We start from the raw sequence: 24,841 nt of genomic DNA, 5'->3' as shown, positions 1-24,841 counted from the left end.
TTCCAGACACACGTGGCGCCATCTAGTAACAATTTTCGCTTAAAATAATAAACACGTTAATTATAAACGGTAATTTTCTAAACAATATATTTTTTTTAATTTTGAATTCATATATTAATATTTAAAAAATATTTTATTACTCTTGAAATCAAAATTACAAAGCAGAAGACAAAAAATTAAATTGCATTGTATGCGTATTAGGGCGCCGATTACAATTGTTTAATATTAATAAAGTAAAAAAATAGCAGCAGCTTGCACATATATGAATATTAATTATTCGTCGAATTAAATTAATATTAAAACGTACAAAAAATTATTCGATTATTGATTACTTCACAAATAAATTTTAAAAAATTGTCAACAGATGGCAGAAATAGTCAAATGCCGAATTGTTCTCGATCGTTACACTTTATAGCCAAATAATAGCAATTTCGTATAATCTGGCGAACATTTTTAATTTTAATAATAACCAAATAAAAATTTAAAATTTTTAAAAATAGAAAGGAAAAAAAAAGCTTAATATCACAGTTTTCATTATTTTAAACAAAATTTTTTTTGTAATTTTATTTAAGCATCAACAAAAATTGAGCAAAACACAAAAATAAAAAATAATTACTTTAAAATATTGTAAGTTATTTATATAAAGAATAACAAAAAATTATTTTGACTAGTTAAACAATGGACAGTGGAATCACTTCACTAAAATTTTATAAAATATTAGTATTTTTAATTCTTCCCATAGAAAATTATATAATTTTATTCATAGAATATAATCTTTCATTTATATACACTTTATCAAAATAGCTCTTAAAATGCAGAATTTGATCGACTTTGCACGTGTGCGAAACGTCCTCAGTCGCCCGGTTTCTCCGCGTCCTCCTGCGGAGACGGAAGCGAGACTTCCGGATCCAAAGCTTTGGTTTGCTTGTCTCCATACACTGCCAAAATAAAATTCAGAACCGTTACATTTGATTGTAATCTACACACATTTAAAATGGTTTCGAATATCCGTAAAAATAAATATAAAATAGTTTTCTTGGAGTGAATTTGAACAAAGTGTAAGAAGTCTTTCCCACTCGCCAATTTATCCAAGAGGCTAAAGAGTACTTTGGAAGATTTAGCTCCAAAAAGGCCCCTTGCTGTGGGCCCAACAAGCACACAAATGCAAATTTGATAAGTACCTGCTTGAGCATTATTTTGCATTCTGAAAACAATTACTCGAGATTATCCGCATTCTTTGAAGTCATTGTTTCGGTATTTACTTTATTATTATTTTTTATTTCTGTGCAATTATGGTAACATTATGCCTTACAATTGAAAGAACATTAACAAATACCAGTTTTCTCTTTACGTACGTCCACTCTAGATGTCATCCTCCTGCGTGTTCGACTCGATTTGAGCGGCAGTTGGGTCATTCGGAACGACACGACTGCTGCTCGGAAGAAATCGCGAGCCGTGCGTCCAGTCTTTCGGGCATAGGCTCTTAGAAGATATCGATAAAAATTTAAGAATTCAGCCGCTTATCTTAATTATTGAAAAAAGGAATGCTCAAAATAACTTGAAACTTTCTGCCCTTGACGGTCACGGCAGACTGTAGAAGGACAAGGCAAACACATTGGAAGATCCATTATATCAGATATGCAGTGAAAAATTATAATGGTTTTTTGCATTTGTGTGCATGCTAATTGTGTGTAGAAAACATCAAAAAACTAATGGTGTATAGTTGAATTTGGTAACATTTTTACAATTATGCCTTCTTCCATTTTAATAAAGGCTCTAACTTGTCTGAATCATAATATTACACTTGCAGGAGACAGTGGATTTTTATTAAATTTAGAGATATTTGTTAATAAAGGGTATATTGGACATTACGACTATCTTGTTATTTTTAAGGCTCTGATTAAAAGAATTTAGATTCGGATATATATAAAATTAATTTAAGTAAAAATAAATATAAATTTTCAACAACCTTTTTCTTTCAATCCTTTTCCAAAATTTCTCGCGACGAAATACATGCACACCACCTTTGCAATCCAGATGATAATGGCCAATGATCCGCACAGATACGTGGCACGATAGAGAATTTGTTCTAGATGTCTCGCCTTCGGTAAGAGAAATAGGCTAATTAAACTTGAAAAATTTTTAACTGACAAATGGACTAAATAAATACATACCTTATAAAATAGATAAATGATGTAAGCGGGTTCCGAAATACTCAAGATCACAAACAAAATTACTAGAATTTTGTTTTCGAACCTCATCTACAAAAATTTTTTTCGATATATGAAAAATGTTTTTATTGTTAAAAATTAATTATCCGATATTTACACTTAAAAATCCAATTGTAATGAATGTAATTGTGATAGTAAATCCAATACCGAGGATGACTGCTTCGGTGGTGTCGGTATCTGTCCCATTTTCCATAACAAGTAGAATCATGCTTCCCTATAAATAAATAAAAAACAAATACATTATTAATCAATACATAATAAAATTTTTTAAACTAAATACATAGATACGTAGCTACAAATATGCCCGAAACTTAACGATTGATGACATTTGTACACGAATATGGAGAACCATACATAAATGCAGACGAATACGGCAAGAACTGCATTACTCAGTCTAATGCAGAGTAATATGACACTTGTAGGATTTTACAAATCAAAGGAATAAAAGTCTTTGATGAAAAAGATACACGCAACAGTTGTACTTGTGGAGAATAGATGGAAAGTACTTATCAATACCTCCCACAATGCTTGTGAAAATCAAGATTTAAAAAGAAAATATTCTAGAAAATTCATAGAAAAACGTTTAAAAATTAAATATAATAATTTGAAATTCTTATCAAAGTTACACATCAAAGAGAACAAGGAACAAATGTTTCCTGTGTTAACAGTCAGTTCCTGACACAGATCTTTATCTCCCATAACTAAAAGGCTGACTAGGTCCAAGGGACACATCAACCGCACCCACTCAGATGATCCTTAAGCTCAATCTCCATTGGAAGAGATCTGGAGAAATTTAAACGTATAAATAGGGGTTGCGTGCCGAACTCGTGATACCCCAACAGATCTCCATAGGAAGGTTGCCATAAGCCACATGTAAAGTAAGGCAGTTCATAGAAACCAAACTTTGCTATATGAAGTTATGTATAGTGTTGGCCATATAGAAGACGTAATTAATTTATAAAGTGCACCTAGCTTCTCGAGATCCTCTCCCGACGTAACGCTACCGAAGACAAGAAGAAGATCAAATCTCAAGTGAAGTTAGTATAATAGATTGATGTAAACACTCTCTTGAGCATTGGTTAACTAATATTAGGATAGATAGAAGATAGACTGATCTTTCTCAATGAGAATAGGCCTAGAATATATCATTTGTAATTCCATTAATTTGTATTCTTATTTCATTTTGTATTTTATTGTATTTATCCATTTAATTTGGTTATATTAAATTTTGTTGTTCTTTGTTAATCAAATGTGGTTAATTTTTGTTTGATTTACCTATGCACTCCCACTCGCTAAATGTTAAGCCCTCCTTAATAATCTTTAATAAATAATATTTTAAACGTGTGATAGGGTGCAAAATTCCATCCCTATCTGGTGTCGGGAGCCTGACAATTGGAGGAAGGTGATTACGAGATCATCTCTCTCCGCATTTTTCACTCATACAAAGCCATCCGTTTGACGACCGAGGGCTGATCGAAACGATTAGCTGCCGAGTAAGCAGTACACGAGTACTTTCCTAATTCTGTACCCCCGGCTAGCCCCTCGCATACTTAAACAAAGACTCGTCATGGAATACGTCCACCTTGAAATGCGATGCGGCACTCGATGTCTCGGGAGGGCTCGTTTCCGACTGACTCGGGGACTTTTTCTAGCTATTGTGTTTGTCCTTAAGTTTTGGACATGGGTGTATTAAATTTACATTGAATTTGATTCTCATTTATAACGGCATACGTGATATTTACCGATGCGGAAGCCACTCGCTCTCATCGTGTCACCGAATCAAATTTTCATGTGGTATATCATAAATTTTAATAAAACCAAGCTTGACTAGACTCAAATACTCCTACCATTTCTGTCACACACTGATCTCATATCATCAAGGTTTTGCAACTATTATACTAACATTAGTTGAGTGATATACTTTACAGTAATATTTGTGGTTATGGATCACCTGATTAAGATATATAAGAACGACTTTTGGTTGGGTAGTATTGGAAGGTATAATAAAGAATATCAAAACATGTTAACTAGTTCATAAAAATATGCTAATGTATGAATGAATGGTTTCATGTTCTTTCTGCCAACACTTCAGCATAGAGTATTTTAAGGAGGAAAACAGATTGACAGGGTTTGGTTGCTGTCCTCAAGCAACATGCACAAGAGCTGCTAGTTTGAAAATGATGTGAACTAATAATACAGGGTCTTCCAAAAAGAATGCTACCATTTTAAATTATTGTAATTATGTTAATTATTATTCGAGAACGTCATAATGTACATTAAAACATTGGAAATTTGTCCAAGTTTTACATTTGCCCATTATGGTTTCTCAGTGTACTCAAATTCATAAGCTTGCTACAGTGTATTCATTGTCACTCCTCTCCGCGGCTCCTTCAGATTACTGCGTTGCACAACGACGAGTTATTCTGACTTTGAGATGAGCAGAACACACAACCTTTTCTCTGTTGAGGAGTCATCATTTTTGTTTACAATGCTTCCTATATGTAGTAGACAGACTTTTGAATGCAGATGAGACTTTGACGGTTATTCTATCAATTGGTGTATGTTGCATACCTCTTGGATAATAATTAATGTACTTATAGTAATTTAAAATGGCAGAATTCATTTTGGAAGACCCATATATGTATGCTGAATGTATACACTTATACAATCTGTGATACAATGCAATTCAAATAGATCAAGTCGTTTATGCTATTATATATGTTAGGCGCAAAGATTGAAAACAATGATAATGCTGGAACTCATTGTAATCATTTCTATAACAGTCCCAACACAAATTTTACATCATGGAATTTTTTATGACGACAGAATGCATCGGGCTCTTTTTAAGATGTCACAACACAAAATTTATTGTATCTACTGTAAATTCACAACACATTCTGGTCATTTTTCCACTCATTTAATGTTTTCAATCTTCTAACATGCAGTCAAACCTCGGGTTTTCAATGCCTCTCTTTTCTAACAATTTGGTTTACAAACAAAATTCTGAAAGCAATATTTGCCCCCGTTGCCGAGCAAGCTACTTGACAAGAGCCAGCCATAGATTAGACACACACAGACGGTCAACTCCCTACACTTCCTGTGTTAAAAAAAGTCGACCGCCTCGCGTCGTTAGATGTCACGACACGAACCATCAACGATAACATCATTCAAATTACAAATTCAATGTGCATGCGAGTAAAATACTGCTTCCGTTTATCGGTACACGTCGCAATTGAATTAACATCAAATTAGTTAATAAAAACCGCATTAACTGGCATTTATGTAATATAAATGGCATCCACGAATCAGTGCTTAAAGGTGCTTAACTCAAATTAAATAACAAAAATTGATTAATATAATATTGTATATTGTAAATATCAATGGATATAGATAATATTATATTGCACTTGTAGGCATTTTTGTGCATAAAATACAGTTAAGAAGGTAACTGTTTAGGGGGTCGGAAACAGATTAATCCATTTTATATTGTTTCTTATGGGAAAATTTGTTTCGTTTTGAGAACAAATCGGTTTTCAAACAACTTTTAGGAACGAGTTAAGTTTGAAAACCGAGGTTTGACTTTATATACATAACAAATCTTACCTGTAACTGGAGATCAAACTTTAAGAATGTAGAACAGAAAAACATCAAATTACACATGGATTGTAAGTTGATATTAGCCCCTACTGTGCGGTAAATTAAGTTTCCAGATAGATAATATTCCCGACTCAGCAAGATTCCCGCCACGATCAAAATGGGACCAAGAATGCAAACCAGTACAAGACGAACCTGAAAATAACAACATTTGTTCTGTGTTAATTATTATTAAAAAATTTGCAGGTTTATAAATTAGTTATGACTCACCACTTTTATGTCGGTGTTCTTGGTGTTTGCAAAGTAATTCATAATGCTGTATGCCAAGATGATAAAAATAGTTGTGACAAACACCATTAATTCAAACGGTCTCTCTTTTAAAACGCCGTGAACCACGTAATAAAAACAGAAAACTGGAAATAATAAATGTATTACGTCAATAAATTTACATACTTTAACAACAAAATAAGTTGCTGTAAAGAGATCGATACGTATTCAAACTAAAAGTTCACTCGCGAGGAGTAAAGCTAGTAATGTTATGAGCCAAACGTGCTCGTTACTGCCATGCTATGCGGTGAGAAACGCTTAGATTTTTAACATTTATTTACTTCAAAATCAAGGAATTTGAAACTAAATAAATAATTTGATGGTGCATTCCTCCCAGCACCACCGAGTCTACTTACTCCTCGCAAGTAGGGTTCTTGTTTGATCACCCCATTTAGCTTTATATGTAATTTATCAAAATCTTGTATACAGGGTGAGTGATAATTATGCCTCCTGTTTTATTTTAAAGCAATGGCTTTGAAATTTACAGATATTACAAAACATATCCTGGTGAAAGATTTCAAATATTGTGCATTGCGATGGAAGGTGAATCAATGGAACTGTTGTATATGAAAACAAAGCCGACTTCCCTCGAAGAGAACGTCAATGACATTTGCAAAAGCTAATATCCTACGACTGCCAGGAGCTTACTTTGTCTCGAGATCATCATCACTCGGCATCTTTTTACTGAAACTGTTCTTCCAGACACAAAGCAACAAAATTTATTCAGTAATGAAGTCTTCCTTCAGTTAGATAGAGCTCCACCTCACTGGGACAAGAGATTCGTGCTACTCTAATTTCTTCCCTGGATGTCGGATTGGGCATGATACTGATATTCCATAACCTCCGAGATTGCCCAAAATTACTCTTCCTGGACTTCCTTCGCCGAAGTTTTGCAAAACATCACATTTATGCGAAAAAAGCTGCTCTCTATTTATGAGCTTATGAACAGAATTGTGGTGACTGTGCATGTTGTGATACAAGAAATGTTGTCAGAAGTATTTGAGAAAACAGAATGTCACACGAGAACATGCATTGACACTGTGGGAGTCCATAATAAAATAAAGCGAGATTCAAAATCCTTCACCAAGATATGCTTTATAATACTAAACTTAACGTGTATGAATTTCAGTACAGTTTCTTTCAAATAAAGCGGGAGAAAGAATTGTGGCCTTTTATATATTAAATTAAATTATATTTTAATAATTTAATGTTAAAAAGTCTACTAACGAGTTGTATATATTAAAACTAATGCAAATGTAAAGTCGAACGTTGCTTTATCCAGCTTCGTCATCGTATATATTGTCAATATCATAGAAGTTAGCAGAGCGACAACAGAACCGATCATGTACAACCACTCCCATTTCGTTAAGCTGCTGCACGTTCGGGTCTGAAAATAAGAATTCAAATGCATAAATTATACATTTTAATTAATATAATTTTCATCAATTTTATATCCACATCAATGGAAACATTTCAGTTTGAGTTGTCCCTAATGAATAAAAACTTAACAAACCAATGTTTTTCTGTACTTTCGTGTAGTGGAAAGAGTAATATTTTTTGTTATATCAATAATTACAGTAATGTCTGATCTAAATTTTCAATATTTTCTGAGTAATATTTGTAAATTGTCATCGAAATGCACCCATAAAATTAACTATGGGTCAAAAAACTTGGACTGTAAACAAAGAACGAAAGGAGAATGGGAAGAGCAGTGATACAAATTACAATATACAGACAGGATAAGGAATGCTAGACAAGAGAAAACAGGACCACAGAAGATCGAATATCTCTAAAATGCGTGTTGGTCCGTACAGCGATAGGAATTAATCGGAAGTCTAGCCGAAACGACGTAATTATTGGTTCTATGGGAGTGGGTCTATTTGACAAGTGACCAGTTTCGTCAACCTTTTTAAAATAGCACTTAACGCGCTATTTTATAATGACTCGTTCATTAGAAACTTTTATTTCGCCAACTTTTCTTAACCCACTTTAGTAAGACATTAAAGCCAAACAATCCTTGCCAAAATTATCGGGCTACCTCACCTCATTAAAATTAAATACAAGACGATGGCTTAACCACCTACCTCTAGTCGAATCAATCGGTAATTAATTATTAACGTAGCCAAACAGTAGCCAGATAATTTGGTAAAGATATTTCACTCAAATCGGTTAAAATTGAGTTACAAGTTGTTTATATACACTGCAGGCCATTAAATTTGCTACATCGTGCTATCTTCAAGGCTTTTGTCACACTACTTTTCAACAGGACAATGCATGACTACATGTTGCCCATGCTGTCTTGACCTTCCTGTGTCCATATTCATCATTGAATGCCTTCCTGAATAGAGGGTGTTCAACTGTTGCCCTGGCCAGCACATTCTCCAGATTTGTCGCCAATTGTGAACATCTGGTCAACGGTTGCCGAAAAACTGGCATGCCACCACTTGCCAACCAGTAGGATAGATGAACTGTGGCATAGAGTTCAAGCTGAAGAAATGGCTCATTACGTCGAGTTTCACAAACACCAAATTGTGCACAAACCTCATTGTTTTATACTCTTATTGCTCGAAGTCCTTCAGTTTAGTATCGCATTCGATTTACTGTAAATTTTGTACAAATAAATGGAACTGTGTCGAGATTTGACCGAACTTAGAAATCAGATTACCTATTCATTTTTTGATTAAAATGGAAGAAAAATATTCCTTATTATATAACAAAACAGAGATAACAAATAATAGTATCAGAATGGCTTCTTGCAATACATTCCAAGATAAGAACACATTCAAAAATACTTTAATACAGAATAAATGCTCTTCATTCTAAGTACTTAAGATTCAATGCGTATCTTATCAATTTTTAACAATAAGATTATCAATCGAAAAGGACTTGTTCAAAAGTTATCTTTGTATTACAATGACACAATTTAAAGGTCATGTATTGTATCTTAATTCCTTTTTAATTTACTGTAATAAAATCAATGGAAAAAGTCCAAATTGTATTGTTTGTTAAGTACTTTTACGTGTTTCCTACCTTCAAATCACACAAAAAAACAAATTAAGCTTTAATAAGACAAGAGAAATTAATGTAACATAGTAAATTTTACTTACTTTGGAAGAAAATAATTTGTAAATTTTTGTTACAATTTTATATTTCTAAAGATAAGAAAACTCAAAAATAACATAATAAATATCTAGACAAACAGTCCATTGATTTATCGGAATAAGAAAAGCAATATGCTATTTTAAGTAATGGAGAAATGTTTTTAGACAGACTTCACCTCATGACATTGTTCAAAACAAATACAGGATGTATGCACTGCTCCCAAAGCATACAAAATTTAAAATTTATGCGCAACATTAAATATGATGAATTAAAATAGCGAGGTTGAGGCCGAAGTTTTCGTCGCAAAAATGTGTACGTCGGACATTCGGCACCGCTTTCCCATAAGCCTAGAAGTTTGACAATGGTGTTTGGAAAGTCAATGGAATCGTGCTCGACATTCCAAACACCATTGTCGAGCTTCTAGGCTTACGGGAACGTCCGACATACACATTTTCGCATTTAAAACGTCGGCCTCAGCCTCGCTATTATATTGGATGCAATCTTACAACATTAAATATTAAAAACACCACATATATCCTGAGTTTGTTTCAAAGTTGTGTTCAAATGAAAGGCCGAAAAAGTTTCCTCTACTTAACTTATTACTTTCATTGATATAGCTGCATTTTCTTCTTGAAACCAATAAAATGGAAAGGTCTTAAACAATTCCTCAAGCAACATGCTGTACATTTAAAAGCAGTTGAATCAAAAAAGTCTTTAATTCAAAAGGTATTTGATATCATTTAATTATCTGATAATAAAAAGGAGTTGAACTAAGAGTTTTACTCTTAAAGCAATATTCAACTGTGTCTTATGCCTTGGTATTGGTAACATCCCCATCCAGTCTAAGCGGAAGAACTCAGTAGCATCACAAAAACCCCAGGGGATATAAGGGTGAAAGGAAGTGCTTAAAGGACACCAGAGGAAAAAGGTGGAACGGAGTTGTAAAAAGTCTACACAGAAAGAGAAGTTATGCGAACTGGAATTGGAACTGTCTTCTTAGCAAGAAGAGGTCTCCAGCTCCGTCACCGAGCATGCTATTGTTAGTCAAGATCTGCTTACTTGTCGGTGTTACACATGATTATCAAGTGTGTATCCCATTTTTGATATCAACTTGCTACATTCAAGTTATTGTTTTAATTCTTATCCTTGTCTTTGTCTTATTGAACCCCAAGAACAATGGATTAACCTGTACACATGTAAACAGCATTTCACCTATCATTCATTTCTATCATCCTTCTGTTTAACTGTAGTTTTTTCTTCAAAGAGTTTTAGTATGGTATTGAAAAACTCATTGTTAGCAAGAATGCATTTCTGATTGTACGGTACTCCTGTCCCCGTTCTTTTTAATTTCTTTTCTTTCTTCACCATGAGCCGTTACGATGCTTCATTCGAACTTACTACTGGAGGCAGTAACAGTCTCTGTTTACCAGGTGTGTATCCGAAGACGGTCAACTGGGCCATAAGGCACCCTCCATTGGGGAAAGGAGATTGTGACATATAGAAAGAGTAAAAGAACAAACAAACTGATGTGACATCTCTTTCCCTCAATGGGCTTCATCTCATCCGAAGTGATCACCGAACAGGGAAGAGATAACTGAAGAAAGGAAGGTGAGCACGTGTAGGAAGGAACAAAGAACTAGTGATTATTAAATAATGTTTAATTATTATGCCTTTGTGTCCTTTTTAACTCTATTTAAAATTTATTTTGTATACTAGTACTTTCTATATATTAACAGGACTTATTATACTGGAAATTACGGATGCAGATATTTAGTCTTACAGATCAAAAATAATGTTCTTTATTTAGTTCACCCGAACACATACACTTTAAACGCGTGTTTCGGACTTGTTCGTCCCTCCTCGGCAGGCCTTTAAACGACACTTTCTACAATTAACAATAAAAACATTTCTCGGTACAATTATAACTAAAATTAGTCAAAAACACAAACATTTCCCGACAATAAATTTAAAAATTCTCACAATTTCTGTATTTCCGATCTTCTCTACACTTCCACTTAAACTCACGATCCACAGCAACCATACAATTTTACACATTCCTAATTTTTATACATTAAAATCAGTTTAAAACGATAAATTTAATTATTATTTCAATTAACTTACTTCTTTTTGTTTATTCGTTTCTACTTAATTTCTATTCTAATACGTTCCCATCACTTCTTTTATACCTCTTCCTCCCCCCTTTTTATAATGCTTAACCATGATTGATGGATCTCTCTACCATTGTTGTTATTCATTTTATTAGTTTGCCTAATTATTACAACAATGGTAGAGAGATCCATCAATCATGGTTAAGCATTATAAAAAGGGGGAGGAAGAGGTATAAAAGAAGTGATGGGAACGTATTAGAATAGAAATTAAGTAGAAACGAATAAACAAAAAGAAGTAAGTTAATTGAAATAATAATTAAATTTATCGTTTTAAACTGATTTTAATGTATAAAAATTAGGAATGTGTAAAATTGTATGGTTGCTGTGGATCGTGAGTTTAAGTGGAAGTGTAGAGAAGATCAGAAATACAGAAATTGTAAGAATTTTTAAATTTATTGTCGGGAAATGTTTGTGTTTTTACTAATTTTAGTTATAACTGTACCTAGAAATGTTTTTATTGTTAATTGTAGAAAGTGTCGTTTAAAGGCCTGCCGAGGAGGGACGAACAAGTCCGAAACACACGTTTAAAGTGTGTGTTCGGGTGAACTAAATAAAGAACCTTATTTTTGATCTGTAAGACTAAATATCTGCATCCATAATTTCCAGTATAATAAGTCCTGTTAATAAATAGAAAGTACTAGTATACAAAATAAATTTTAAATAAAGAACTAGTGACTCTTAATAGAAAGAAGCATTGTCATGAATGTACATATTTAACATATGGTGATTTAGTACATAAGACATTGTTGGGATTATATATAGCAATTTAGTAAAAGATAGCCAGGTTGAGGCCAAAGTTTTAAATGCAAAAATGTGTAAGTAGGACGTTTGGTGCCGCTTTCCCGTTAGCTTAGAAGTTTGACAATGGCATTTGGAAAGTCAGTGGAATCATGCTCGACATTCCAAATGCCATTGCAAAACTTCTAGGCTTACGGGAAAGTGGCACCGAACGTCCAACGTACACATTTTCGCATTTAAAACTTCGGCCTCAACCTCACTGATATTGTTGGAATCAATCTGTTACAAATTAGATATTGTCTGGATTACATCCCTTATTTAGTGGAATTAGGTTGTTGTCAACTATATATAAATATATATAATTCCCACAATATCACTCTCCGACAAAGAGAGTTACAATTGAACTGATGGCATTCACAGAGGAATGAGATAGAACAATTGCTCCAAACATTTGCTGTAATCTTCTTTTTTTTTTTTTCAGAAAACAATTTTACAAAGTAAAGATATTTTGTAAAGTGAATTTATTTTAATAGCCATAACTATAATCCATATAAAAGATGGCCACCCCAGGTCTTGTTTAAAACACACTACGCAGATGATGCACTATTTTGAAAGACTAAATTTTATAAAGACGGTCGAGGTTGTCGTTTCCTTTTTACATATTTAATAAATTGTTCTCTCTGTCGTACATAAGTGAATACAGCTTAAGTAGAGAAAACACGTTTAAGGAATATAATTTTCTAAAATCAAAATTTTCTGCACACACACACGCTTCTGGCTATACTTTGTTGACCGTGAATACAGCCATAAGTGGGAAGGAAAAAGTTAATTTATTTCATATTATAACAAGTGCATTACTATATACTTTATAGTGTTCTAACCTAAAAGATTTTTATTACTATTTTATTATCTACAGTCATTACTATTAGATATCGTATCAAGTTTTAGTCTCCTCAATTAAGAAATGTTTATATAATAACGAGGTTGATGCCAAAGTTTTTAAACGCGAAAACGTGTACGTCGGACGTTCGGCGCCACTTTCCCGTAAGCCTAGGAGTTCGACAATGGCATTTGTAATATCGAGCGTGATCCCACTGACTTTCCAAACGCCATTGTCAAACTTCTAGGCTTACAGGAAAGCGGCGCCGAACGTCCGACGTACACATTTTCACATTTAAAACTTCGGCTTCAACCTCGCTAATACCTTCTTTTCAATTCTTTATAAGATTTCTCAATTATTTTCCTGTCTACTGTTTATCTTGCCATCTACCGCCTATCTAATAATCCTTTGACATTTAATACAATTGTAGGGCTTCGCTGTTTAAATAACAGTATTACGTCATCATAAACATCTGATAATATAAGTTTTAAGGTATCGCATTGGTGTTTTTTACTGTGTCGTGCGTTCTGTAAAGTATCAAATTTAACAATAAAACTCAAATTTTATAATTATCGAATCGTTAATTGCCGCGTTAATTTTGGGCTAGAACTCGACTACAATTAATAAACCGAGTTCTAGCCTGACATTAATTTTTGATTTGGTAAGAAATTTAATATTAAGGCAGTGTGTAGTGTTTGGCAAACCCGAGTGACGAATGTTTGCCACTTGGTATATACAGAGCAGGATAGTTTGGGTAAATGTTTGCAATGGGTCAAATATAACCGAATGTTTTCACAGTTTTCCCACTCTCAGAGTCATTCTTTCCATACACACCAAAGAGAAACATTTGTTCTGGCCACGTGCAGTGTGTGTGCACGCACGAGCTCGTTATACGACACACAGTTTATGTCTACAGGCAAACACTTGTCACTTGACAAATATCAATTCATTTGACTAGAGGTAGGAGATATGCTGCCATCTAATAAGCTGCGGGTTTCGAGTCCCGCTCCGGGCCGATTCTTTCCTTCAAAAATTTCTAAATTAAAAATTAATATATCATAATTATTCAAATTAATAAAAGATGACAGCTTATCTGCCTACCTCTAATCAAATTAACCGGTACCTAATTATTAACATAGCCCGAAAATAACCCGCTAATTTGGCAGATTGTTTGGATTTAGACAATTCCTTTCTATACAGAGAAAATTAACTAAAACTGCTTTATAAAGATAAAATTCTTTGTCGTAATTTAAATGTTTTCGACTAATTTATTAATCTTAAATAAACAGAGATAAATGTTCGCAAATTGATTGTAAATTATTTATTATAGAAATCAAAGATATTCAGATAAATAATCTTTTGTTTCGCTTCTAGAAGAGAAATGCCACAAATTTTACCAATATAATTAAATAAAATGGTTTGAATTTAGGGGGTCAGTCATCGTGTATACAGTTTAAAGGAGGGGAGTAAAAAACACATTGTACACGATGGGGAGGGATAGGAGTCGAAGCATTATCTACGCGGACTTTTTAAGTGGTGTTAGTGGCACACGTATTTGTTCTTATAAGCATATTTACTGGTGGAAAAAGTTTTTTTAATAAAAGTGAAGTTTTACGTATAATATTACAGCTTCTCCTACAACAAATGCTGGAAATGTCTCACAGCAGCTCAAAGGCATCTCTGCACCACACAATGCTGCATATTATCAAACACATTCTGCAAGGTAGTTGGAGTGACGTGTTATGTTAATTACAGTCTTCGTCTCCAAAACATGAAGATTATTCTTGTATACTCAACCCTTCAGTGCACCCCAGAGATAAAAACCTGGAGACCTAGTAGGCTAAATTCCACGGGAGATTGTGCAATTAGCAGAGAAGTCTCTCCAAAAAGTCTAGTCCAAAAACTAGAACACCTGTGAGCGAGCAGTAATACCATCCAATGCAAAGTGGAAATGTGGAACACACAACTTTTAGATCTCGTATGCAATGCCATATTTATAACTTTAATGTCGTTACAAATTTCTCACTGCATGGTGACTTTTCAAACAGCCTGTAGCTCCGAGAGATGCCTCGGAAAAAACAAATCCGGTCCGCAGTTTCCAAAATCCATTACATCGGAGATCTCGATGCAATAGATTTTAAATCGAAAGTTTAAATTCTAAATTTTAATTGCTTTATTTTATTCTATTCCACTTTTACTTGCCTCTGTTATTATTATAAATAACATCATCTCAAAGCCCGAGTAGTCGTACTTTGTACTTGTACAAAGTACCCCATTGTACTTTGTTGTTATTTTTGGAGTTTTGTAATATTGACTCTAGTGAGAAATTTAATTAAATATTTGACGTATTAAAAAGTTTTGGTTAATGTAACCCTTGGTGCCAAGATGGCGGCTCGTCTCTGATTCCAGCAAGGAAACAGTGGGATGCACATTCTAACCTAACCTAACCTATTCTAATAAATTACCATAATTATTAGCAACCAAATTATTAGAATAGGTTAGGTTAGGTTAGAACGTGCGTCTCACTGTTTCCTTGCTGGAATCAGAAACGAGCCGCCATCTTGGCACCAAGGGTTACATTAACCAAAGTTTTTTAATTATAGATAATCTTGTTTAAAACTACCTGATTTTATTTTCCATTTATAAATGTAATACCGTATTTTACGGCCTATAAGACGCACTTTTTTCTTCGAAAAATTGCCTCCAAAATTCAGGTGCGTTTTATAGTCCGTAGCGTCTTATAGTCCGTAAAATACAGTACTTAACTAACCATAAAAATATCTGTTTAAATATATATTCCTTCAATATCTCTAGGATAATTTTCTCATCTGGAATATGTAACAGGAAACAAATAATCTCTTTAATAGAAAAGGAAATAATCTTTATCTAGCAGAGAACTTTCTTGTGTACATTAATACGTTTAAAAATAATTTAGTACACATTATAGATAAAGTAAATACAGTAGAAATTTGATAGCTAAGTAATAATTTTAAAATGTAATAAAGTATGTCTTTCCATATTAGTCTCAATAGTTTATTCATTAAAGCTGTTAGAACTGTCAAATTTTGCTCTGTGGGTGACAACAACAAGAGTTTTTGAGGCGTCAAGGTGCAACTAATGATGTTGTTATATTATTTTGTGTTGACAGGTTACATTTGTCCTACTTCACCACAAGTCCTTGCGGTTAACCCAAACCACACATCCTTATGGTTATATCCTGACGGTGATGTTGGAGCCAAACAGTGGCCCAAATAGTAAAAACTTAACACTATTTTAACCAAGTAGCCAATATTTACAAGAAGAACAGGTTAGCAGATAAATTTACCAAACAGAAAGCGATATCAATACAGATGTTCAATCTGCAGTGCATTTCTTCTCAGGGTGTGACTATGCAGACACAAATTTAGTAGCAAGTGATATAGTTCTTGCAAAGGAAAACATGCACAAGCGTGAAGCATCACTGGCAAAAGCAAGTAATTTCTGGTTCTCAAACATATCTGACAGGTTTTGATATTTATCGCGTCTTGCCTCTTCTCGCCACGTATTCTCGCTCGCTCGGAAAATTCGCTCGCTTGCATCTGCATAGTCGCACCCAAAGTCAGAGGTCAATTTCTGTGGCACCCTCTAGACTACAAGTGGTTCAAATTATTAATGTACGCTACTAATCTTGGATCATTATACTTACAACTCAATAAATTAATGCATAAAGATTTATAGCTTCGTTATGACCATTAACCCATATAGTCCATTATATATTAACAAGAATAATTTTCGGAAACACAGGGGCATACATTGGAGAAACGGGAAGACAACCGAAAACACGAATAAAAGAACGGGTGACGGCGTCGAGACTTAAACGTCAATGGTTCCCGCGTACAATACGTCAAAGTGAAAATAACTGTAAAATAATATTATGCGAAAGAAACGTTTAAAAAAAGGAAAAATTAAAAAACATTTTGTCATAACTAAAAAAATACAAATGTAATAAATCAGAACACTGGTATAAATGCGTCTCCAGAATGTAATTGTATTCATGCCATCTACAATGACGTGCCAATCATTTGTCAGCAACTTGAAACTTTTAAGTAATAACTTAAAAATAACGTATATTGCAAGTTGTAATTATAATTTGTTCTTTAATGTTCTGGCAATTGTTAAAGTGATACTGTTGAGGATTGTTAAATCAAAATGCATTTATTACAATAAAGACATTGGAAAAAAGTAAATCAAGTCTTATTTCATTAATTTTAATATCTATTTTTTAAAATACTTTTATCTAGGAGGAACGGTCGGAAAGAAAACTTTTATTTTTAACTGTTAATTACCTTATCGATATATAATAACCGTCCAAGGCCTTTTAAAAGGTGTTTTTACATTTACTTTTCAGTGTTTTAATAAATATCGATCACATTAATTATAAAAATCTCTCTTCTACACATAAATTTTGCTTAGATTACAAATTATACTTTCGCTAAAAATACGGACCTTACGCAAGTCGGTTAACTTGTTATTTTGCAACAGAAATTCGAGTAGTTTATATTATGCAAAGTAATACGAGATCATTGTAGAATCCGAGTAAACAATAAAGTGAAAGTGTTATGTCAAACAAAATACAGGAAGCAGTCTGACACATGTCCTATTGTGAAAGTGAAAGTATTCTCCTCATGTGCAAGCTTTATGTTATAATTACATCTTTTGACATAAAACAAATATAATAATCTTATCAGAAGAGCATAAATTACTTATCTACAAATATACACACACAAAATGTGTACGAAAAGAAAACAGATTGCGTATTTTGTATATACAATACGCTCTTGCTAATCCAGCACATACCCTTGTGATTACTAATGATTGTCTGTTTCCATGAAAATGTTAGTTATTTCTCTGTATAGTATTTCATACCAGTAGGCAAGACACACCCACCGGTTTCCAAGCAAACGAAACCACCAAAACACCCCATAGTCGGTCACGGGTTTGCACCCGGCTGCCATCCGCAGGAGTTTTCCGAATTTTCTTCATACTAGTAACACCTAAATAGGGGCCGGTTTCCCTCGGAAAGCCCTCCCCGCTAGGCAGACGGCCCACGCGTCGCGTCGCCGCAAACAAACAAACCAAACCGGCGCGCAACGCCACTTTTCCGCTTCCGTCCAAAAAAAAATATGCACCGGAAACGTAAGGTGGCATCTTTCGGCTATACCCTCTCGGTAATCCGGCACGGATACGTGCAAGGAATGGCCGGTTTAGCAAGAGCCTAGTGTATTTGAACACGTGCACAGATAACATCTTACCACCTCACACCACGACAAAACTTGGTACCTGAAAGTAACCTCAACCTTATTATGCATCGATTTAAGATAATTAAAAATAAAACTTACCGTTCCAATAATGGTGAGACGAGTTTGTTGTTCGGTGGGAATGCCCAAATCTGCAAATGTTGGAGCCCGAGGATTTTCCATATTTTCATTTAAACCGCCGAAATGTGTACTGTCCATGAAACTGATTGATTAATTATTATTATTAGCGTTTCTTTCGGTCGTAATTAACATTTATACTTAAAATGCAAGTAGATTTAACTTACTCTTTAGAAGTCATGCTGTATGCTAACCCCGAGACCATTCGACATGCCCACTCCTCTTCCATCGACAGGAAGTGAAATCTACAATTATCAAAACAGGAAGTTTAAACTAAACGATTGGTCATCCTCTAGCGGAAGATTGAAGAAACTGATTAATTAATTTTTAAAAATATATATGATTATAAAGTTGTTTAAAATTTATAACATTAATAAATAAAAATATATATTTTGTATGAAGTAATTAATTTTGGGTTATTTATATATTTGTATTTTTTTTTTTCGAACTCGTCTCTTTGCGAGCCATTTTAGTAGATCTATTGTGGATTCGGTCATTTCTAAAAGCCCGGCCTGTGTTAATAGGTGTGATTTTTCGAACACTTGCTTTTTTTTTCTATAAATAATTTATAAACAATTACATTTAACCCACCACAAAGCTGTAAAGATCACAAATGACGTCAAAATTTCGGAATACCGAAAATCTTCCTGTTATCTTACGAGTTATACCTTACGAGCATTCCGTTCTAAACATTACTGTATAATTTTTTACGGAGAAATCATTCGGTCTATCTAAAGATTTCATTTTTAACTAATAGTAATTACGAATAAAGCATTCATAATTTGTAATAACGACCAGAAAATACCACAAAACGAGTCCGGCTATTAGCGCTATTTTACGCAGCGGCATAATTTAGAACTAATACTCGCTCGGGGTCTAGACGCTTGTGTATTTTCATTGGCTGAACTAAAGATTGACCACAACTTGACAAATATTCGGCTGATTTTGTATTAAATTAAGCACATAAAAACTAACGGAATTTTAGCACGACTTTCCTGGTGACATTATGCATCAGTTTAATTAATATTGAAGTTGCCGACTAAATAGTTATTCGGAGGGTGTGATTCATCGGGTCCACGTTACAATGTACGCGCAGTTCACCTTTCTTTTATAATTACTGTATATACAGTCATTTTTAGAAATGGTAATTTAAGTGCCTTTAAATAATCATCTCTCCCAATATTAAGGTAAAAATATCGAGTTGTTATTGTATTTTCACCTCGTATTTGCTTTATTTTCCTTTTATATTTCTGTGTACGGTCTTGGTTAACGCGAAATATTTATATTTACATGTTTGTATTTCACGTGCATTTATCGAACCGTCCCTATTCTAACTCCTAGCCCCACACCGGTGTGTCTTTTTAATCGTCATTATACACGCGTCAGATTCTGAATTTATAATTAAAAAAAAAAATCAAAAATTCCCTTCTTCTCGGTTTAACGCGTAACAAACGAATTCAACAATTGAACTTGTTGTTGTTGCGTTTTGCTCTTGTTAGGAAGAGTGCGATTTGGAAAGCGATTCGAAGATGTTTTTTGATGGTGGAGAGTATCGACCCCTGCCCCATCCCCCTGGGTATGAGACGTTTTACATTTTATTATTATTTATTCGGATTAGAAATTTGTTTTAGAGATTAAAGGCTTTATAGAAAAACTTCCATCTACAAAACGTAATTAAACCTAATTAAATGAAACGTAAAGATTCCGACTCTGGTTTATATTCGAAGTAGACTTTACGATTTTTGTGTCTTCCTGTAATACGGGGCTTTATAAGAGAGTTATTTAAACGAGTAATCGGGCCTCTTTTATATTACAGATTCGTGTCTAACTGTGGTACGGAATACGACGAAATTTACTAAAATTTTAATCCGAATTTCGTTTAATAAATATAAAATACTAGCAGGTAGGCCCGGCGTTGCTCGGGCAAAAGTAACGATAGCGAATATTAAGATTATTACATTATAGTCACAAAAGAAAAAGAGTAATTTCATCAACGAACTATTTCTAAAGAATGGTCGAATTTGAAAATCGAATGTTCTAATATTGTTCGATTTTCACGACGTGTTCTGATTATACCGTTCGATTTTCATCGAATGTTCTAAAGAAGAAAGGTCGAGAAAAACCGAACTAATCTGTTTAAATTTGAAAATCGAATGTGTTCTAACATATTACTTTTTTTCTTTCTTTTACAGAGCCCGTAAATCTTGCACGTTGCTTTCTCTTGTTCTCCATTGTTACTTAACACTTCCATTGTTGACACTTCCATTGTTGACATTTCCATTGTTACTTAACACTTTCATTGTTACTTGACACTTCCATCTTCAATGGAAGTGTTAAGCCTTAATCCTGTCCCTCTCCACCGTGAGGAGGAATTTCGAAAATTCCCTTCTTAGTGTGCGTTCTCCTGATGTACCCTAACTGTGTACCAAATTTCAACTTTCAACTCCTAACCGTTTGGGCTCTGCGCTGATTATTATTATTATTATTATTATTATCAACTCGTCTCGATTATATATATAGATAAGGCCGCGACTCCACTAGCCGTAAAACAGCCGTAAAAGCTTTTAATCACGTGACCTATTTGCGTTTGCGCTCAGATTGCGGTGGAGATCCGGCTAGCGAAGCTTTTTACGGTGACAGTACTATTACGGTGTATACGTGATATATCGATATAAAGACAATAATTATATTCTACGAGTTTTCTCTATACTATAATTACAAATATAGTAAAAGTAATATCTTTACTTTCATATATTGACTTTTATTATTATATTATTAAGATAATATACAGCATTTATAAGCTTAGCTTTTTTATTATATACTCCTCTAAATTGAAGGATTTTCCTTTGGCCGTTCATATCGCGTGTTTTAGGCATCCATTATTATAATCGGGATGCCTCTTGTCGTAGATACATGAATACTTTCGGATGTTTTCGATAAATCTTTCCAGATCTTCTAGAGTAGCCACGAGAGAACGTACACAAAAGCTCGTTTTCCGCCATTTTCGCACCGTGTCACGATGACCTAGATTTAACTGACTTCTGATTGGTGGATGGTACCGGTTTACGGTCGTAGTATTCACTTCGAAAGTTGAACACTGCTCAACTCGCTTTTACGTCGGTTTTACGACCTGCCCAGGCGTAAAATATCATGGTCACGTGATTAAAAGCTTTTACGGCGAGGGGTTTTACGGCCCTTTTACGGCTAGTGGAGTCGCGGCCTAACTTTTTAAATTTTAATATGCGTTGTTTTAAAAGAACAAAAGAAGATTTAGACAAGTCGAGTGTTTAGCTACAATTCATGAAAGGCTTATTCCCTGTGGCGAATAAATTTAAAAGTATTGAGAGTAGAATTAAATAGTTATTGTCTTTGCATATTTAGGGAGGGATCGGATAAACATGTGGACGTGCGAAGATTCGTCAGTCCACACAATTTGGATGATTTTAAATTTCGAGGCAGCGAGATGAAGAAAGGCCTCTCGAAGCAGTTCGAACCGTCGACCGGTGCTTTCGACGGTTTAGACGTTTTTGAAAATAACATCGAGCCCGCTTATAGACAAGTTTTGATGAAGGTTCGACCAATCTGTCAGACGGCCTGCCAACGTTTTAACAGGTAAATTACATTACTGTTTGTACATAATAAACTTATGTATATTATAACATAAAACGGGTACGAGCCGCTTAACGTTCTGAGATACACGGCGTAAAGGAATTGTAGTGCTCCGCCACTATTGTAATTGTAAAGAACTTAATAGTTGTAATTCATACATATATTCATTCCGTTTTTCTTTATAATATTGTATCGGGTTTTTTATTAATTGTGACGCGTTCGTTTTACTTTAAGCTCCGTATCACCTTTTGGGGTCACAACAGTGGTAGATGCGGATTGGTGGAAAGAAGGTCACGTGCCCAGTAAAGGCTCCCGGATGAGAGGGAGATATAAAAACGTATGTCACACATGCAGAAGGATTTTTTTTCGGGTTTTGTTCATACGTGGACTCTGGAGACGGGATTGATCCTACACAAAAGGAGAGGATTGTGGATAATGTCCGAATCTAGAAGAAAGAGAAGTGAAGTTTGTGCGTGAAGACAATCAAACCCCATCGACCTGAATTTTGCGAAAGCTTGTAATAAATTCAATTAAAATTATATGTAAGTACTAGGAGTACTCATCAGGACGATTAGTTCTTTAATTTGGCACCTTATATTGTGTTTGTGGAGTGAGTCCGGCCACGTGCCTGCGAACAAGGGGTATCGAATCTGTGACGTAATCGTATCAATTGGATGCAATGACCAAATATGCCACCATGTAAATAATTGTATATATATCTATATATGTATTTTAGAATAAGTGAAGTTCTTTCTTTCATGTTAGTCTAAGCATTACCTTAGTGTATAAGTTCAAGGCATTGTATAGTTTTTAAGGATATTAGTTAAGTTCATTAGCTGTTTGTTAAGTAATTCTTTGTTATATTATTAAAGTATTTCCTGCTAACAACACGTGTCTTTTAATTGTAAAGTCCTCAGTCGAGTACCCCGCAACCAGACTGGCTATATTTCGGTATAGCCTTAGTCAGTACAGAATCATCATAGAGTGTAGTTATGCAAATTTTATATAGTTTCATTTTTGTAGGGCTTTACGTATACGTTAGCCATGCGTAACGCAGTGATAATAAGTAGTTGTGTATCTACTCACATCTAAACGTAGAAATGCTGCCAATTTTTTGGTTCCTTTGTAATTCTCCATCATGATCTTATTGGATTCGTATGTAAGCGGCGCCTACTCGTATATATAATCAAACTTCGATGTAGTGTTACTTTGTGTGAATGGCATTAAATCGAATGTTTTCCAAGTGTTATAATTTCTCTTTAACATTTTTTAAATATTTGTGGTTAAAGTTTCGTAATTCAATTTCAATATTATATATTTATTTTATTACAAATTCTTTGTTTTCTTGTTTAGTGAGAGATTGGTCGAGGATGTGGAGGATGAAGAAGTGTACCTGTACAATAGAGAGAGCGCGGTTGCTCCACGAAACGAAGACCCGGCAGAGCACGAAGATTGCGTGCAAGATAATCCTGGCCATTACAACACCCGTCAATATCGGTAAAGACATACTGTACGTTGAAGAAGGTCGGGTCGTTCTTAAGAGATATCTCGGGTTAAGGTCTTAAGGGGTAATTTATCCAGTAATTATCAAGTAAGTTTATAAGAAATATAATGTTTCTGGAGAAAAATAATAATTGTTATAACGGGTTTTTAGATAATTTTTTTTTTTATTGTCAGAATGTCAAATTTAGATTATGAATATGAAGAACTGTCTGACAGTGACTCAGACATCACCGTTAGCCACGATGTGTCGACAGACAATAGCGACAATGGAGACGTCCCCTCTGCCAGAAACTGGGTGGAACTAAATGTAGACAGTCCTCCTCCACCTCCTCCGAAATTTCCTTTTCGGGGATGTCCGGGGTGTAAATTCACCCTTACAGATGCATTCGATCTTTTAGCATACTTTCTGCTATTTTTTGATTTGCAACTGATAAACATTATTGTGACTGAAACGAATAATTTCGCGATGCAACAGGCACGGTCATCTAGGGATCAGTGGGAGCCGGTAACGGACTAAGAAATGTACATATTTTTAACAATTTGTATGTTACAAGGCCTGTTATACAAACCTGCTGAGAGAATGTACGTACTGGTCCAAGAATGATCTACACACCCCAATTTTTAGTAAATTAATGACCAAAAAAAGATATATGGATATTAAATATGAGTTCGGTTTTAAGTTTTCTTTCTTTTTTGTTCTTCCTTTTGTTCTCTCAAATTTTTTATTAACATTCCTTCCTGTAAGTGGAGTACCCTTTTTACGAACCACATTAACAACAGGGGAGTGAAGTTTTTGAGGCTACTAGAACGATAAAAAAATTATTCTTGGGTCGTACTCTCGGTGAGTGTAGACGTGCGAAATTTACCCTTCTGCTAGAAAGGACAAAGGGAGACGGTGGCGGCTAACGTAAAGAGAGAGAAACAACGTCCCTTGTTTAAATGTCACCCAAGTAGAGAGTAATTGATGCAAGATATCGGAGGAGGCATTTGCAAATTGACGACCCAAGCGACATGGATTTGAATTTTCTGCAAAACGTGCTTGTTGAAATGATCTCACTTTGACAATTGAGTAGCATAGAAATTTTGTGGAAATACTAAGTTAAAGTAGATTGTTCGGTTAACTGTTTCCGTGATTGCGTGTATCGTAACGGAATGTCGATCTGGTCCCCAGTATATTCTTGAAGAATAGCCTGGCATTTGTGGCTCGTTAGCTCAGTCGGTTAGAGCGTCGTGCTAATAACGCGAAGGCCGTGGGTTCGAGCGCCACACGAACCA

At 34.4% G+C, this 24,841-nt stretch overlaps 1 protein-coding gene and 1 non-coding gene across 3 annotated transcripts; one reads left to right on the top strand and one right to left on the bottom strand.

The window, feature by feature from the left end:
- Positions 1-114: 114 nt before the first annotated feature.
- On the bottom strand, positions 115-18,669 carry LOC136986886 (uncharacterized). 2 transcript variants are annotated; one of them, XM_067284515.1, is made up of 9 exons: positions 18,622-18,669; positions 18,419-18,539; positions 7,380-7,539; positions 6,096-6,238; positions 5,835-6,020; positions 2,329-2,445; positions 2,175-2,261; positions 1,970-2,102; positions 115-938 (listed from the first exon to the last, which is right to left on the bottom strand). In XM_067284515.1, the coding sequence occupies exons 1-9, from the start codon at positions 18,657-18,659 to the stop codon at positions 853-855; spliced, it is 1,071 nt and encodes a 356-aa protein (XP_067140616.1). In that variant the 5' UTR covers positions 18,660-18,669; the 3' UTR covers positions 115-852. The 2 variants fall into 2 exon arrangements, with proteins under 2 accessions (XP_067140616.1, XP_067140617.1); XM_067284516.1 differs by having other exon boundaries at positions 18,419-18,527; positions 18,622-18,666.
- A 6,098-nt stretch (positions 18,670-24,767) lies between these two features.
- TRNAI-AAU (transfer RNA isoleucine (anticodon AAU)) lies at positions 24,768-24,841 on the top strand. The gene has a single exon. It is a non-coding gene; the product is annotated as a tRNA-Ile (tRNA).

The sequence above is a fragment of the Centruroides vittatus genome, unplaced genomic scaffold, assembly GCF_030686945.1.
Source record: "Centruroides vittatus isolate TY-2023 unplaced genomic scaffold, ASM3068694v2 scaffold_1209, whole genome shotgun sequence".
NCBI lineage: Eukaryota > Metazoa > Arthropoda > Arachnida > Scorpiones > Buthidae > Centruroides > Centruroides vittatus.
The sequence above is the reverse complement of the archived record's forward strand: the minus strand, read 5'-3'. Positions and strand labels throughout refer to the sequence as shown.

Coding starts and splice junctions, on each gene's coding strand:
- LOC136986886 (XM_067284515.1), bottom strand. CDS start 18,659: ATGGTCTCGGGGTTAGCATACAGCATGACTTCTAAAGA. Junction 6,239..7,379: donor AGTTTTAATATATACAACTC/GTTAGTAGACTT, acceptor TATTATTTCCAG/TTTTCTGTTTTTATTACGTG. Junction 6,021..6,095: donor AGAACACCGACATAAAAGTG/GTGAGTCATAAC, acceptor TGTTATTTTCAG/GTTCGTCTTGTACTGGTTTG.